The following is a 17,519-nucleotide window of genomic DNA, read 5'->3' on the forward strand; positions in this document are numbered from 1 at the left end:
ACTACCAATCATGACAAACTGCTAGCATATGCTCTTAAAATCAGGGTACAGACACATGCTAGATGTCATTTTCCAAAATGATGAGTATCAATGAGCTTATGATTCCCTTACTCATCTGGGATCCCCTGAAAGTTAAGGGGGTTTTTTTACTTGGTAAAAAAACCAACACTAAAACAAAAAACAAACACCACACAGCAACAAAAACAAATCACACCATCAAAGACAAGTGGGACCCATAAACAAATGTATTAGAGTCTTAGTTTAGAAAGTTCAAATGAAAGAAAACTAAAAAACATTTCTGAGAAAACTGACTGCCAGCAGCACAATGGTTAGTTACACTGTCAACTTTAACACCTCAATCTGTCTTCTACCACCTTCATGTACTTATTGACTAAAAAAACATAATCAGAATGCAACTGTTGGAACTTGTCTTCTAGCACTCCTGGAAGACAAGCTGCTACTCACTGTAGTTCTCTCATATCTTAGACAGACGTGATGAAAGTCACTAAGGCAGTTAACACCTCATGATCAACGTAATTAGAGACTGCTGATAGAGTTAGGGTCTTTAATATTAGGAAAATAATCTAGCCTTTCTCAGCAACCTGTTGTGGGGTTTTTTTATTATTTTTTTAAAATAAAGTCTGGCCAATGATAATATACCTAAGTTATGGCACCAAGAAGACATTTAAGTACTTCACCTCCCATTGCTAAAGCATTTTTCCCACCTTGTGTTTAGTATCTTATTTTGTCTCCTCACTGGAAGCTTGGTTTTTCTAATATTTTTTTCTGTTCTCCCACACGTTCCTAAGGCTGCTTATTTATCTTAAAAGTTAGTTCCCCCCTTATTGTAGTTTCTTGGACAAGAAGTTCTTTGGGAGAAGCACCAGTCTTTCTGTCCACTTGCAAACCCATATCATAAGAGGTCCTCAATACATTGAGTAATTTCCACACATAAGTAATATCAAAAAATCACACTTCAGAATTGATGTCTGGATCCCTTCAGCTATACACAAAATAGCCTTTCACAACTGATACAATATCTCTGCATACACTATCAAAGAAATGAGAATATTCACATGTACGTACTACTAAGACCAGCCAGTGGTCATTTACTTGAAAAGGTGAAGGTGGGAGAACACCCATAGTTTGAACAGGTGAAGGTGGGAGAAAGTGAGCAGTTTTCTTACTCTGCACAGAACTGGTGCACCAGATTCAAAGGCTCACCACCCCTCCACAGGCCTGAGCAGCTCACACCATGGATTAATGCTCTGAAGCAAAACCATCAAGATCAAAAGTGGCCTGAGTTCAATTTAAAGAGCCACAACAGTGTTGATGAACTTCCCTTTCCCCACCATACTCATTTGCCTAAAGCATCTCCCGGCTGGCAAAGAGAAGACTTTACTTACACCACAGGCCCGCAACTAGTTCAACCTTAGTAAAGTCAATACTTAAAATAGAGAAGCTGAGGCAGGATGGACTCTAGGCTTGTGGAAAAAAAAAAATCTACCTAAGAATAAATATTAATTATTTCAGTATAATAAATAAACTATAATCACCACTTGCATACCCACATTCCACATTATTCTTCTGTCTTGCCCTGTACAATGGGAATATACACACTGTCACAGATTATTAAACACAATTTACCCACGCAGTAGTTTCAGAGGATAATCAATACAACCCACCCCCTCAAGAGAAAAACAAGTTCTTTAATATAATACCTACACGTGCTGGGACCTGAGAAACCATATTTCTAATTAGACACAAACATCACTCAGCTTCATTTCACCGAATGGCTGTAACAAAACCTCCAAGTTACTGTAAATGAAACTATCAGACAGTTCATATTTTAATGATGTTACAGGCAGTCTTACCTCTCATCCTCACCATCTACGAGAGGCGTCGTCAACGGCAGCACCTTCAGTGGAAAGAGGGATGCAGACGATGGCATGTTGCTGCTACCGCCATCTGAAACAGCTGATGCTCCAACACCACTCTCGACACTGGCAGCTTGAGGTAAACCCACCAACGAAGGTTCTGTAGGGCGTCTGCCGTCTTCAATTTGGCTTACAATGGACTGAGCTAGTGATTGTGCGGGGAACTGGGTAGAGCTTAGTGGCATCTGCTGTGGCACACTTTGTGCCACTGGCATACCTATACTTGTTGATATCAAGGGAGGCTGACTAACACTTTGAGCCAAATTGCCATTCTGCACAGCCGAAGCCTGTGCTATATTCTGTGGCTGTCCCAAACCTACAGAAGCAGAAGGTATGCCAGGAGGCACAGCTGAACCAGCTTGACTTGCTGCAGGAACAGTACTAGCTGAGGGTATAGGGCTAACCGCAGACAGCTGCTGGCCAGCCATCCCTTGGACTACAGATTCCACTCCTTGTGCCTGCGGCTGTACAGGTAACAAGGTGTTTTGCTGAGCAATGACCATTTGCTGAGGAAGGCCTGAAGCGCTAGCCTGTAATCCCTGCTGCATTATTCCTGTCTGCACAGGCTGCACTACTTGGGAAGATGGAGGAGCAGCCGTTGACGGCATAACTGGAGGTGGAATTTGGTTTGCAGCAGAGGGTGGTTGCACCACAGCAGCTACGCTTCCCTGCTGCCCAACATTCAGCATTTGACCACTGGCAGCTACACCTGGTATTGCTGCTGGAGCATGAGCAACAGGCTGAGCTGGGGCAGCAGCTGGATGTGCTTGCACTGAAGGCTGCATGCCCTGTGCCTGGGCAACAGGAACCGGCTGCCCAGCTCCTACTCCCGTAGAACTTGGCTGCATGGCAGGGGCTGGAGTCTGAAGGATCTGCTGATGTTGAATGTAGTCCGGCATAGCCCCCGTGACAGAGTTTTGGTTCACCGGCTTAACGTGACCTCCGGCCATCTGCGTAGGAACCGGCTGTTGCTGCTGCTGTTGTTGCTGTTGTCCATACTGCAACTGCTGCTGCTGCACCACTGGCAAAGTCTGCACAGGCTGCGCCGGCTGGGAGTACGGCAGCTGCTGTTGAGCCATACTCTGAATGGCAGGTTGCTGGTGGCCCAGGGATGGGGATACACCTAGTATATTAACCGGGGCTGGCTGAACCCCAGTAACAGTGGTTAGACTGGCCTGTGCAGGGGGTTGGACCCCTGGCTTCTGCTGTGGATAGTTTACTTCTTGAGAATGCAGCTGGACTTGTGCAAGCTGTGATTGAGAAACACTCTGTGGTATACTAGATGCTGGAATTGCTGGAGGAGCAGCACTGCTAAAATCCATCTGCTGTGGACCCATACCTTGAAACGCTTGCTGCTGTACCACAGTAGGTGCTCCCATTTCTCCACTTCCCACACTTTCTGTATAGTGACTCAGTGTGCTTACATTGCTGCTAACAGAACTCCCACTGGTGCTCTCCCTTTCAGAAGTCACTTCAAGCGGGTTTTGTTTTATCGTCTCTACTGCTTTGTTTACTGCTACTCCTTCTGAAACTGCAACAGTGTTTTCTTTATCATAGAATTCAGTGCATGTCCATCTACCTTTCTTGAAAGGTTCAGAACTAGAATCTAATTTTACAACCCTAAACCTTGACGTGCCAGATGCAGCCGGCTGCGGGCTTGATCCCGCTGCCATTCCTGCAGTTGGATTAGTAACATTGTTAATGACACTAGAGGAAGCACTCGTACCATTGCCAACACCACTCAAGATATTCACATTAGCACTGCTGCTAGTTCCAGACAAAGCATTTACATTACCAGTACTCGTGATGTTGCTTAAATTTATAGTACCAAGCACATTGCTTGCCACACTAGAACTACCACCACCCATATTATTTAAGGTACTAGTTCCAGTAGCAGGACTTACACCTAAATTGCCAGGAGTACTTGTAGTGCGTATATTAGACACGGCAGGTGCCGGGGAACCAGTGGATGATGCAGCAGAAACTGGTGCAGTTGATATAACATTGTCAGAGCTTCCAGTTGTTGATAGTTTTCTAAAAGATGGACTGGGCGGTGGTCCTCCAGAAATAGGGGCACTACCTACGCCAGGATGCGATGGATGATGGTGTCCATGATGGTGGTGGTGAAGATGGTGGTGATGATGAACGTGATGGGGATGAACACTTCCATTGATCACAACACTCTGCTGTGGGTGATGAGGAAGAGGAGCATGCTGCTGAGGAAGATGAGGCTGATTTGGAGAAACAGCCCCAGGAGTCTCTGCCTCTTGGAAGTTATTTAGAGTCTCTTCAGAGGAGCTCCTCTCAGGCTCTCCCAAGTCAGTGGCCCTGGATAAAGACACATCCAAGATCTCTGAAGATGACAGGTCTTCAGTGTGAGACTCATCCAGGTCATCGTAGCTTTCTGTATCCTCGGCTATGCTGTTATTAGAGCTCATACTAGCTGATATTTGAGCAGGGGTCACACTGGTAATTTGGAAGCCACTTTTCTTTTTCATCTGAGCTCCAGTCTGTGCAAGAGGCTGTGGTTGGAGCTGAGACTGCGAGAGGAGGTTCAGGCTTTGTGGAGGAGGGGGTATCGGCTGTGGACCCGCTGATGAAGCTGCTGCAGGAGATGGAGGCGGTGGCTGGACCAGCAAAGGCGGCTGATAATCCTCGGCAGAGAGGGCAGCGCTCCCAACGCCGGTACCTGGTGCAGTGGGAGCAGTAACGCAGCTGCTGCCGCTGCTACTGCTGCTGCCCCTTCTAGGAAACATCGCCGGGTGCGCCATCTTCCTAGCACTAATGTCTGCGGCTGAGTCAGGCTGGTGCATTGTATCGGGTGTATTTTAAGAGTGCAATCCCCCGGTATGGAGAGAGACAGACACACACACACATACACACACACACAGTTAGCTTTCCGCTTAGGGCAGGGCAGAGAGACACCACCACGCAAAAACCCCCCCGGCTCCCGCAGCGCACGGGCTGAGGCGGCTCGGCACCGCCAACCCCCAACACCCCCCTCCCCTCCTCCTCCTCTCCGAGACAGGGAGGGAGCAAGCACCGGTCCTCCGCCGCCTCTGAATGTGACACTTTCAATCCTCCGCCATTCACTTTCTTTCTCCCTACCCGCCCCCCCCCGCTTTTGATTTCCACCACCACCTCCCTCCTCGGTCGCCCTCTATCCCCCTCCCCCACCCACTTCCCCAGCCCCCCGAGTAGCCTCTCCCGGGGGGCAGCTAGCCGGCCGCCCGAGGGCGAGCCCCTTCCTCCTCGCCGCGGAGGCTCCGCCGGGCGTCGCGGCTCGCCGGCAGCACCGCCCTCCCTGCCTCCCTCCCTCCCTGCCCGGCTCGGCGGGGCGAGGGCAGCCGGCGGGCCCTCAGGGCAGCCCGGCGAGGCGGTCGGCGCCCCTCGCCATCACCGCTGCTAAGTAGGAGGAGGAGGAAGGCGCGGATACGTACAGGACTGGCGCACAGCAGGGCGGCAGCGGCACGCTGAGCCGGGCAGGGACATCCCCGTCAGTGGCAGCCATGGAGCTGAATCATTTTGGGTATTAGACAGATGGAATAAGGACGGAAGAAAAGCAGCAGCAGCCCGACACGAGAGTCCATGAAAAGGAAGGAGGGAGGGAGGAAGGGGGAGCCAGCCAGGCAGCCTCTCTCTCCTCCCTCTGTGTCTGGCTGTCTCTGGAGGAGGCTCCGCTCTGCACGCTCTTCCTTCCCCCTCCGCCGCCTCCTCCCCCTTTATAACAGGCGGCACCCGCTGGTCCTCCGCAGAACCGCGCCTGGAATCTGTCCTCCTCCTGCCGTGTGCGCGTCCGCCCCGTCCTTTCTTCCCTCGGGGTCTACTCCCAGCTTCCCCGCCGCCGCGAGTCTCTCCCTCCCCGTGCCGGCCCCGTCTCCTCACGGAGCGCCGGAGGAGGCGCCGCGGGGGGGAGGAGGGGAAAGCTCGCCAAAGGGGAGGGCGGGCGAGAGACAACGTAAGATGGCGGCGGCCGCCGCGCACGCGCGCCCCGCCGGCAGACATAAAGCCCGTCTGGCCGGGGCCGGCGGAAATGGGGTTCGGCTCGCGTGGCGGAAATGGGCGAGCGGCGCCGAACCCGGGCAGGGCGGGGGTGCCCCGGCCGGGGAGGGGGCGAGGCTGTGGCCACAGCCATGGCGGGCAGCCGCCCCCTTAGGCAGCCTCGTGTCGTCTCCCCCCCCTCCCCCCAGGTGCCCCCTCTCTGCCTGCAGCATGACTGTGCCTCACATGACCTGCCGCCGCCTCCCTCCCCCTCTTCTCAGCTCCGCTGCAGATTTATTCAAGTTATTCATCCCCTTCTCCTTCCTCCCCTCCCTCGGTCCAGAATATTCCTGCCCGTTCCTTCCCCCCGCGCACGGGGAGGGAAGCGGGAGTGCGTGTGCACCTCCCTAGTTCGGGGCCGCCCTCCCCTTTGTGCCTCGGGCGGCTCGCTCCGTGCCCCCTCTCCATCCAGCCCGGCGGGGGTCGCCGCCGGTGAGTCCCTTCACGTTCCGAAATGGCCGCCGCCCACCCCGCAGGCGTTCTCGGCACCGCCGGTGGTGGGGGGAGCGATGCCCGGAGGCGGCCGGGTCAGGTGGAATCATTCATCTGCATCCACAAGCGGCGTCTCTATGTGTGTGTGTGTGCGTGTCTGCGTGTGTGGAGGAGCTTTTTCAGATGAAAGCTAGAGAGGAACCGCTCTGAAGCACTGATCCAAAAGAAAAAGGTGCCGTTCAAAAGTATTTCTAAGTAGCTAAGTGGGATTGAGGTGAAATCAGCCGACCTTCCCTCTCTGTTTCAGTGCTGGCATCCTCAGAGCCAGGCGGCGAAGCTTGGCACGCCTGCTGTTGTGGGGCTGCTCTCATCCCATCCCAAATGGAGTTTCTCCTCTTTGTGGAGCAACAGCCATCTGATAATCTCTGGGGACACTCGATGCGCACATATCTGCCAGGATATTTTCCTTCACATCCTGCATACCTGTTGGCTTGCAGAGAGCTGCCTAGCAGGTATCTCATGGCCGCACAAACCTGATGGATCTGCACCATCAACATCACACTACCTCTCCCATCAGTGGAACCCTCTCCTATCAGCAGAACCCTCCCCAGGCATACTTTCAGAGCACGATACCCGAGTTACTATGGAGAGGGGGACAGACTTGCACCCTTTCCCCTGTTTCTCCAGCAGCCTGGTAGTAGGGTATGCATTGTACCTGGAGAGCTGCTCGTTTTCCCACCTCCTGGCAACACAGCCTTGTCTTCAAACAGAGGCAGCCATGAGCTGGTGGAAGTGTCCTAAATCACTGCTTGAAATTGCCCTAGGTAGCATGGAGTGCATCAAGTTTGCAAGACTTGGTGGGCTCAGGCTAATATTGTAATCTGACTATGAAGCCTGCTGGTTAGGACAGTCAACAGGGCACAGGGCTTGGTTTTTGCTGCAGTGAATATTTAAGCACATAAGGAAGAGTGAAAGAGCTTCAACAGGAAAAAGTTGTGAGAGTCCAAGGTATTATATCACATAGCTGAGTCATTAGAGAGTTCTTGTGGGAGATGTAAATGTTAGTTCCTTCAGGCAGAGAGAAGATTTGAGTCTCCCATGTTTAGTGTGTGGCGTTTAATCACCAAGGAACTAAAAAGCTGCTTTTCTTGCTCCATTTTGTGAAAAGGGTGAGGATTCAAGGTCACACACACAGTGGGAGCTTTTGCTGCCTGCTACTGAATTTCACCCTTCCATATTGCCTCTCCCTCCTAACCTGGCTTATCTAGCTCTCAGCTGGTGTGGGGATAGGGGTGGCTTTTAAGAAAACCCTGTCTTTTGCAGCCTAATTCCTTTTATCTGGAATGCAGACTTTCAGCTCAAGTCTCCAGGTACCTGAAAGGTAGACTTGCAACTCTGGCTCCTTCCATGGCTGTACGGCCTTTTACAGACACTACAGAGCAATTGACACAAAATTAAATAAGATTCTGCCTTTTCTGATACTCAGATAATATTATTTTTTTAAAACCGATAGTCAGATAGAAGACCATATTTTAAGATCTTACTACCTGAACTGAGCTCCCTCCAGAAAAGAACCTTCATGTAAACTCTCACACATTTCAGGACAGCATCACAAAGGTGCCCACAATCTCTCTGTATCTTGATCCTTGGTGCAATCCTGAAGTCTTAGATTGTCTTTAATGAGATACATATGTAAACATTTTTGAGATGAGAGTTTGATATTGCAAGCCAACTTCCATTATAAATTATTGTTCTTTCTGCTTATAACTTTCCCAGAACAATTTCCTTGAGGAATTAAGTCTTCTATGATGAGTCGCAGCTCAAAGATGATTTTCTGAATGTTTGAACAGAGTCCAACTACTTTTAAAACACATAGGCTATGAATACAGATTTGTCGCTTTCTAGCCTTAAAAATGTGTGCAAAAGCAACTCCAAAAGGATCGAGCTGCAAAGTTTGAATGCACCTAATCAACATCAGCAAGCCTGAAAAAGAATTAAAATAGTGTTATTGTTATTGGTGAATTGGTTGTTTTGCCCGCACTAAATAACTTATGTTCATTTTAAATAATTGGTAGTCTTTGGGGCTGCTTCTTAGTACAGCATGTGAAACAGCTTCTTTCAATTGAGTCCATATAGTTTTCTTCTTATACAAGAGAAACTGAAGAAAAAATGAAATTTAGATAACAGTGTTATTTTCTCGGCATAAAGTGGTCACTGACCAGTTAACAATCCAAATGATGGTCTAGACTAGGCATAGCACATCTGAAGAGGTATGTTTGAAATTAATTTTTAATGGTTTAAATATGAACATTTTCCTGTTACACCCTTTGTCTTCGCTTATCTGTTTTCTTCAGGTATACACTTACTTCTCATTCTTTCATTTTCATGAGCCTCAGTCTAAGCATGAAAATGGAATTCTCAGATTAATTATTTTAATTTCTTTTCATACTCATTAAGGTTTATGAAATTAAAATTAAACCACTGAAATTTATAATTGTCATGGATTGTGTTCTTTAGTTGTTCAAAGTGGGAAAAGAAATTTCATCATATACCTGATTTACAAAATACCAAGTATTTAAGAATTCAGCCACCACACAACTGACCACAGGTGGACAGTAAGCAAAATTACCCAGTAGTTATTCCTAACATTCCTGCTATTTTTTTGTTAACTGTATTGATCAGCTAGCTGGAATCGGAATTGTGTCATCACTGGATGGATTCAGCACCTTGTTAACCGTGGTCACTGCTCATGACTACAGGGCAGACAGTCCTGCAATCCCATCATTGCCTCAGTTGGAGACCGGAGACTGCTGCAGTGTTGCCAGGATAGAGGAATCCATTTGTGTTGCATCTCCTGAATACATACTTCCCAAATGAGCAAGCACAGATGAGATTGATGGAGTCCTTGCTGCCAGGCAGGGAGAGTGAGTATCTGAAATAACACCTATTTCAACTTCAAAATCTTATGATTCGGGCTAGTGCAAGAGAACAAGATCTTCACAGTGTAAATATTTAGAGATCTGTCTCCCATATATGTAATATTTCTTCAGACAGGAAACAATAAGCCTTGTTACTACCACAGATTCTCCAAGGATACCAAAAAACCAGTATTTTAATATTTTCTTTGTTTGGCTCCTTTTCTATTTGACACAGTTCTATGCATTCACATATGCAGTAGTTTATGTCTTTGTGCAAAGTAATTTTAAAGCCAACAAACAGGAATACTGTGGGGTTTTTACTCAAGACAGTCAGTATCATGACAAATCAGTCTGATGTGGGCTTTAAATCCTGTGTGACTGCTTCATAAATAATTTTTTTAAAACTTTAATGAAAAGAGGTTTTTTCCTATGAAGCTGCTATTGTTGGTTTAGAGAGAAGACTTTTCTGTGTTCATTAATATTGCTGACTGTAGTCCCTGAGTTGATTTGCAAAGATGTATGCAGTTTTTTCTTCCTTCTTAGAGAAGTACTCATAGGAAAATTCTCACCTTCCAGCTCTGAAAAGGTGGTAATTCTGTTTCTGCATTTTCTTAGAAAGTTCAAGTCAAGTCTTGATCTTCCTTTCTTGTTTTGTTTTTAGTTGGCTGGTTGGTTGAGTTGATTGAGTTTACTGATTCCAAAACGCCTACTGAGACATTTTTCATCCCGTATTTTAATTCTTATTAAATAATGTTGAATATTTGGGAAAGGGAAATTTTCTCACAAGTTTTTATTAAATAAATGCTTGTAGAAATCAACAAATCTAGCAATCTTTTTAAAAATATCAGCTCTCTTTAGACTAGTCATGTCTACTCCAATGCCAGGATACTCAAAATCCTATCTTTCTAGATCATCTGGAAAAGCTGCTTTAAAATACTCATTTTACCTGCACTTGGGGAATGTGGCCAAATAGGTAGTCTTTTTTTTTAATGGAGATTGCATTCAAATTCCATTTTTACAGAAGGCTTCTAGAAGCTTTATCATCATAATAAATTTCATAGACTATAAGTGCGTAAACTATGTGCAGGACTATATAGATTGTATTGCAGAGCGAGGGTTAAAAGTAAACCCATCACTAGCCCATGACTAATGAGTTACCAGTGAAAAGACCACCGTGATTTTATCACAGTTATCATCTTACTCTCCTTTACTTCTCTATTTTCACTTGCGTTTGCAGTCAACTGATGAACTTGCATCTTACGGAAGCACCAAGTTCTGGAAAGTATTTCTCAGACACCTCTATCTACAACTGCAATGAATACAGCACAATTGTAGTGTGATATCATTTATTTAATTAAGTGTTTGTAGAGTACAGGTCTTATATTGTTAACTATTTGATCTTTGATTAGTCAGCCAAATGGTATATATAATTATCCTGAAGATTAAATAAAATAGATGATCAAATCAATGGAAAATGGCACAGCAGTTAAATAGGCCCTCCTTTTTTTTTTTTTTTCTCCTCTGGAAAATCAATGAGCAAAGTAGCAAGTCAACCATTTTTTAGATTAGTTTTAGTTTTTATGATTTAATCATAAACTTTTGCATAGGACTGTTTAATAAAGTTGGAAATGTGAGGTCTCAGTTTATAGTTCTCAGTTGCAAAGGTTGTGTGGAATTGTTGTCTTTTGACTGATCCTGACCGTGATAGAGGAAAGCATTTAGGAAAATGCTTTGTTTAAGAACCTACTCTGTGTTCCCTGATTACACTGGGAATTCTGTGATGTCTAAAAATTCTGCAATTTTGTGTGATTTTCTTGAATGATCAGGGGTGAATGTGTCTGTTGTGATAAGGCACAAATTTTTAAAATCTCAAGCTAGGAATAAATAATTTTAATTTTTTTTTCCCCTGAAGAGACAGGCTTCTTTGATGCTGAGTTCTTTGGAAAAGTAGGATGTGTACGTAGTTGGCATTTAGCACAGCCACACAATTTTTGTCATATTATCACACAGTAACTGGAAGCAGATAAGATGTCCTAATTGTGAAGGGTGCAGAGAAATTCTTCTTGAACTTATTTGTCTGAATCTTGTGTATCTAATTTTCATCTCCCTTTTGGCAGTGCCCATACTACTTCTGACCATCTAAAACATATTCTGTGGAAGCATGTATTTGCAGAAATCCAGAATTTTCTATTGGACAGTACTTGAGCAAACTTCAACTTTGTTTTTTATATACATTAGTCACGGTGTAACTGAACCGCTTACTGAAAGCAAGCAGAGACTGGTTATGAGCACAGCAGAAGTAAACAGAATTTTTATGAATAGTCACTTGGTATGCTTTTCCATAACTCCAGTAACAAAAAAATCTATATACTATATTATTTCTCTGCTAAAGAACATACAAACTCATTCACAGTAACAGTAAATTTAATTCTTCCATTTCTATGAGGTCTTTGTTTTGTTTCCCTCCTTTATGATTTTTCAGGCACCTTCTCTTTGATTATATCTGAATTTTAAATACTGTATATGACACTTTTGGTTCTGCACACATACACTGACAAGCCCTGGAAATTCTTGTTAAAAATGTCATTGTTACAAAATTCAGTGGGAAACAAGTTTAGAATTTCCAGCTCAAGCATGAGAAAAAAATTTGCCTTTATCACTTTCAGGAGAACAAAAGATGTGCAAAGTCCTGACAGTTCAAACACATAGTCAGAGGCTTAACCTCAGTCATGTGAATAGTCCCTTTGACTATTAACTTTTGGCCACTAAACCCCTAAAAACTTAACATTAAATGTGTAAATATTTGTAGGCTCAGCAGACAAAAAGATGAGGTATGTGGTAAGGTGTGGCTTAAGATTATGTTGACCTTTAGCTGGTAACACCGTTGAGTCCTTATCAAGAAGAAAGTTACTCCACATGCTGCCAGTATTTTTTTGAAAGATGCCGACATTTTGTCTAATAGGAGCTTTGTGTCTTAGCTTAAAAGCCAGCCCTGGAATATTTCACTGCTTGAAGACCAAGCTACGTTACCTCATTTCCAGTTTTACCTGTTATTAAGGCATTTTAACTGCTGTAAGTAAGAAACTAGAAAATTCCCTATTTTAAATAGGGCACCAAACAAAAATGCATGCTTCTATTGGTTAGAAAGTGCTTTATTTCTGCTCAGTCTTAATACCTATATTAGTACTTTCAGCATGGAAGTTCTGATGAGAGTTTAAAACCCACTGGGGTTACTTGCCACATCTCAGTGCAAAATGAATTCCTAGATAATGCATGAGGAAAGGCAGAAATAGCGTCAAAACACACCTTAAACTGTGCTGGTGAAGAAGCCTGGCCTACTTGAATAAGGGGCAGTATGTCAGTGTGTCTGTCCTGTGACACAAAATACGGTGACGTGATAAACAAAGGAATTGCTTTCTGCAGCAAACAGCCCCTGCCCAGTGTCTCCCAGTTGTCTTTTTTAAACCATCTGTGGGAAGCAAAAGACAAATCATGATCAACACACATCCTAAATCGAGCTTAGAAACATGCAGAACACTTGCTCTCAAATTGACAGGTGCCTCCTCAGCAGCTAGAGAGGATGGTCAAAGGGGAATCCTTGGTGAGAGGACTTCTGACAACTCCCTGTTGGCATGGGCTGCAGGAGATGGTACGTTTTTACTCGGTGCATAGAGGAAGAAGTTAATAGGATACAAATGAAATTCACAGACATGAAGATGAGAGGTGGTGTGTAAACCAGGAAGATCCAGGAAATAACATGCAGACTTAGTATTTTCAGAAGTATATTTACTTAGTTCACACACTTAGTAAACAGAAAATTAGATCTGATTTTGGAATATAAAATGGATGCAAAGTAACATTTTTAATGTTTGGTGACACTTGTAAAGATGATGTTGCTGGAATACCCTATGAATTATAATAATTTAAGGACATTGTGGTTCTAGAAGTATATTGGAGAATAGGAAACAGCCCAGAGAAATGCAACAAAAGTGATGTTGTAAAAAGATGGAGTTTCAATCATAAGATTTGTTTGTTTTGAGAGTGTCCACAGGCTGGGGCGTTAAATCACAAGATAATAATCTGTGACTATTTAAAGGAGGGGGGTGATATTTCAGACCCAGATTCCACTTACCCCCAGTGTGGTACCTGAATTAGAAGTGTTGCTGTAACATTGCTTGTAGAGAGCAGGAACTTTCACCTACAACCTCTGTGTCCTCTGGAGCTGTCTCATTGACTGCTAGGAGAGCCCAGGGTAATTACATGGCTAGCATGTGTCTCTCAGTACGGACCTAGAATAAGGTGGCAGGTATGTGAGCCCATGGCATAAAAAAAGAATATTTAGACTGATCGTGAGAACAAACAGTTTGGAAGGTATGTTGGACACTAACAGTGAAATACAGCCTGTGAAAAAGTGGTAGAAAATCAGTTAAAGTGACACTCAAATTTAACCAGGATAGATAACTAAAGAATTACTGGTACTGTGTAATCCTATGCTGATCAAGAGAGAGCTCATATAAGATGTAAGATTATTCCTACTATTATTTTGTACAATACTCTTATCTGGCAAAGGACAATAATAAATAATTAAAGGCTCTTACTTGATACCAGGATTAAAGTGACAGATGATTATCCAGCACAGGAAAGAATGTGATTTTATTCCTCAACATTATGCTGGGGAATAAAATCACATTCTTTATATAAGTAAATATATGAATGCATATAAACATATGCGTAGGTGTGCAAATATATGTATCTGTGGTTTTATATGTGAAAATATACATTGTATTGCATTGTATACATTGAAATTAGCCCAGAGCAAACCCATGACATTTTTACATATAATCTGAATATATTTTTCCCAACTGAAGCTTTATAGTGCTTTCACTGTCTGCTAATTGACACTTTTGCATCCTCCTGCTGTCAGATACTACTAGCTGAGGGTGACCTGACCCTCTTTTGGCATGGCCTGGGCAGCTGACATCTCCTTTCCACATTTCTTGTCCTCATTCTCACAAAACTGGGCAGCTTACTAAAGTCCACATAAACATGACCTCTCAAACCTAACACTGGTGAATAGATGAAAACAGATTTGTGGGTTCAGCCCTGGCCTCATGTTGCTGATGTTGCCTGCTCTTCTCTACTCTGATGTCCACTGCATTTGGAGGCAGTGATGCTTCCCAGTGATTTAAGGAGTTTGAGAACACCAAATCTGTATTGTACACATTTCTTCACTATTCAGCTTCTACTGACTATCTTAACATACCTTTAATTTATCATTTAAATTATATAACATGTTCCTTAGCACACTTAAATGCATTTGTTGAGATGCTGATTTTTTTTCTTCATTTGTCTTCCTATCCTACTTTCCACTTCTCCTTTTCTGTAAGTCTTTCTCCTTTCTGATGCTTAGAGTATTTTCTTTCTCTGCAAAACTTCCCCTTTGCTGTGATCAGCTCTAGCACAGCTACATATAGCTGCCACCACTTTCAAAATACTGCTTCCAGGCTTCCAGTTAGACCAGCTTCTTCTCGGGTAGGGTCACAGAGAGGTTATGCTGCTTCTCAGCTAATCCTCTGAGGCCTAGAAACAGGTTTTTCAAGCAGAATAAATAACTCTGCTGAGCCATTATGCTCATTGCAAAGTGTTAAATAGCTGATTTCAGTGTTTTTGTAGACAATGATGAGTGAATACTGCATTTTGTTTCTTTTTTTAGCCTACTTTCCTAAGGAAACAAAGCTTACACAACTGTTCTGTCTCACTGTCTGTCTGCTTGTCTGTCAGCCCCTCTTCAATAACTCTGAACCTGTTCATTGATTTCAGACTGGAATAGAGATCGCAAAGGTATGCTGGCACTGAAGGTCATGCATTTCTATGGCTTGGGAAAGGATGAAGTCCTAACACATGGCTCCCATGGGCCAACAGGCAACCCCCTTGGCCATTCGAGGCGGCAGTGACCACAGCATCGCAGTCCAGCCTGCAGAGTCTGGCCAGCCACCACATGGCACTCCCTGGGGGCAAAGACCTTGAAGAGAGGGGATGTTCTGGTGAGGGGAAAAATGTTGATGAATTGAGAAGGATGGAGGCCTGCTCCGTATAGGGGAAAAAGGTCTACAGGCAACCAAGTTTTGTTATAGCTGTTGTTTGTGGAACAAGTGCTTTTCTGAAAAAGGAGACAGCATCCAAAAAGAGTTTACTTCACAAGACTGTCTCTTCACTTGTATGCACATCAAAGACTCATGGTGCATGTGTATTCATTTTTCAGTTGGTTGGCTCAGTCTTGGGTTTGGGTCACTAGGTGCCACTGAAATACAAACAGATGTTAATAATATCGCAACAGGAATGTTAGACTTCATTCTTTGGTACCCAAGAGATGGAGCCTAGAGCTTGCAATTTTCAGAGTCCTCCTGAGCATTCAAGTTTCCAGCTCCTCAGAGTCTCAATCTTCTTCTCAGTGTTGCTACAATTTTCAGCTGTTTGTCCTTGCAGGAGGCTGTTCTTCAGATATCCAGTATCCAAATACTCAGTATTTGTCCTGTGTGTTGCTTTGTGCTGTGGAAGATGAGATTTTGCAGCTGCTGGTTAGCAGACTTCATACTCTAAGATTTTAACATCTTCATGCTTTAGCCATGGAGGTCACAGTCTGAATTCTCAGTTGTCACTACTGATAGCAAATAAGGTAAATCATCTGATTCACATGTTAAGCAATAAAGGTTCCTATAATTACAGTGTCTTGGAAAAATAATCATGGTGGCAGCTACTACAAACAAACTAGGGAACAAAATCTAAAAAGCTAAATGAATGCCTGTGAGACTCTGGATTGTTATATTAATTATTGGCTCAGACCAACTCAGGTGTGGAGAGGGGTGTGGGGAAAGGGACAGGTTGAATCTCATGGAGGTGAGGTAATGCCTTGTCCCACGTGGCAGCTCCTGCTAATGTCCTGGGCCAGCCCTAGAGCAGCTGTTAGTCAAAGACAACCTGGGAGCACACCCACACCATGCCACCTGGAACCTCTACCCCAGCCTCTGACTGGCTGGGGCTTTAGTTTAAAGGGTAGCACACAACCAAAATAAAGCATTCCACAAAGCACTGATTCAGCACATGCTAACCCATACAACTTAGCAAAGTCCAACCCATTAAGTCAGAGAAAAAGAGAAAATTATATAGCTACCACTGGAGAGTCCTGTGCAATTCCCAGCTTCCACATGGCCAGATGGTAGGGCTCAAGTGCAGAAAGAAAGTACATGTTGCTGGTTTTATTGCTGTGGCCTCTTTGTGGCCACCCCTCCCAGGTGGCAGCTAGAAGATTTTCTCCAGCTGCAGACAAAGGAGGACAAGAAAGAATTTTGAGTTTGGAAACCAATGCAGGTTTTTGGTAAGTTAGGAAAGTATTTGGTCCAAATCCAGGACCCTGAATAGAATAATATGGAGAGTAGGTAGGAACGGTTTTAGTTCTGGTATATCTTTGATTCCCCTGAGGCAACCTGACTATTATGTAGTAAAATTGTTACTGCATGTAATTTCCCTATGGTACACCCTGACATTCCCCCTTACCCTGGCATTTGGATCCCTAGCATTGTAATCAGGACCCCCCCAAAACCTGGTTGGCGGGAGAGATGAGGTTGATAATCTGGGTTCCATATTTTTGTTTAAGTTACAACAATACCTGGGCCTGTAAAATTACCAGCTCCAAAATGTTAGGTGGCCTAACTACTGAAAATGGGCCTATCTTTGAGGTTTGTACAAGGGCTACAATCACACTGCAATATCAATTGGCAATGGAGAATCTTGAGTTCACCGTATCATTTTGAAAGCTCACCTTACAAGTCCAAGTCTAATACTTGATATGTTGTTATTAAATAAGCATAAATAAGTTATTAATATATGAAATGTTGAACCTCACAAAAAAAAGAATGCTCTGTTAAGAGCCATGAGCGAAAGTGAAAGAAGTCATTGACCAGTCTGCTGGATTACCCCAACAGAATTTTTACTGAACAACTTGATTTCATGAACTCCCCACTACCACATCCTGGTTAACATCTTGCCTGCAATTTGGGACTCCTGGAGTGGAAAATGATGACTTGCATAGAGTGGAGTTTCTATATTGACTGAACTCCTGGTTTTGCTTATTGAAATAGCAATCACTCACTACATGATTCCTCATATACTTACCTCTTTCTCCTCTTCTTTG

General features: G+C 44.2%; 1 protein-coding gene across 7 annotated transcripts in view; it reads right to left on the reverse strand.

Moving 5' to 3' along the window:
* The window catches only part of TSC22D1 (TSC22 domain family member 1), a 94,442-nt gene extending 88,583 nt beyond the window's left edge, over positions 1-5,859 (reverse strand). For 5 of the 7 annotated variants that reach the window (XM_050334045.1, XM_050334050.1, XM_050334048.1 and 2 more), the window contains exon 1: positions 1,875-4,735. In XM_050334045.1, coding sequence (XP_050190002.1) covers positions 1,875-4,708 — 2,834 coding nt within the window. In that variant the 5' untranslated portion in view covers positions 4,709-4,735. Of the gene's footprint in view, positions 1-1,874; positions 4,745-5,377 lie in introns of those variants that run through there. The other 2 variants (XM_050334044.1, XM_050334043.1) reach the window with 2 other exon arrangements.
* Positions 5,860-17,519: the final 11,660 nt, after the last annotated feature.

This window comes from Myiozetetes cayanensis, unplaced genomic scaffold (assembly GCF_022539395.1).
Source record: "Myiozetetes cayanensis isolate MyiCay16 unplaced genomic scaffold, myiCay2020 scf5-8, whole genome shotgun sequence".
In the NCBI taxonomy this organism is placed as follows: Eukaryota; Metazoa; Chordata; class Aves; order Passeriformes; family Tyrannidae; genus Myiozetetes; species Myiozetetes cayanensis.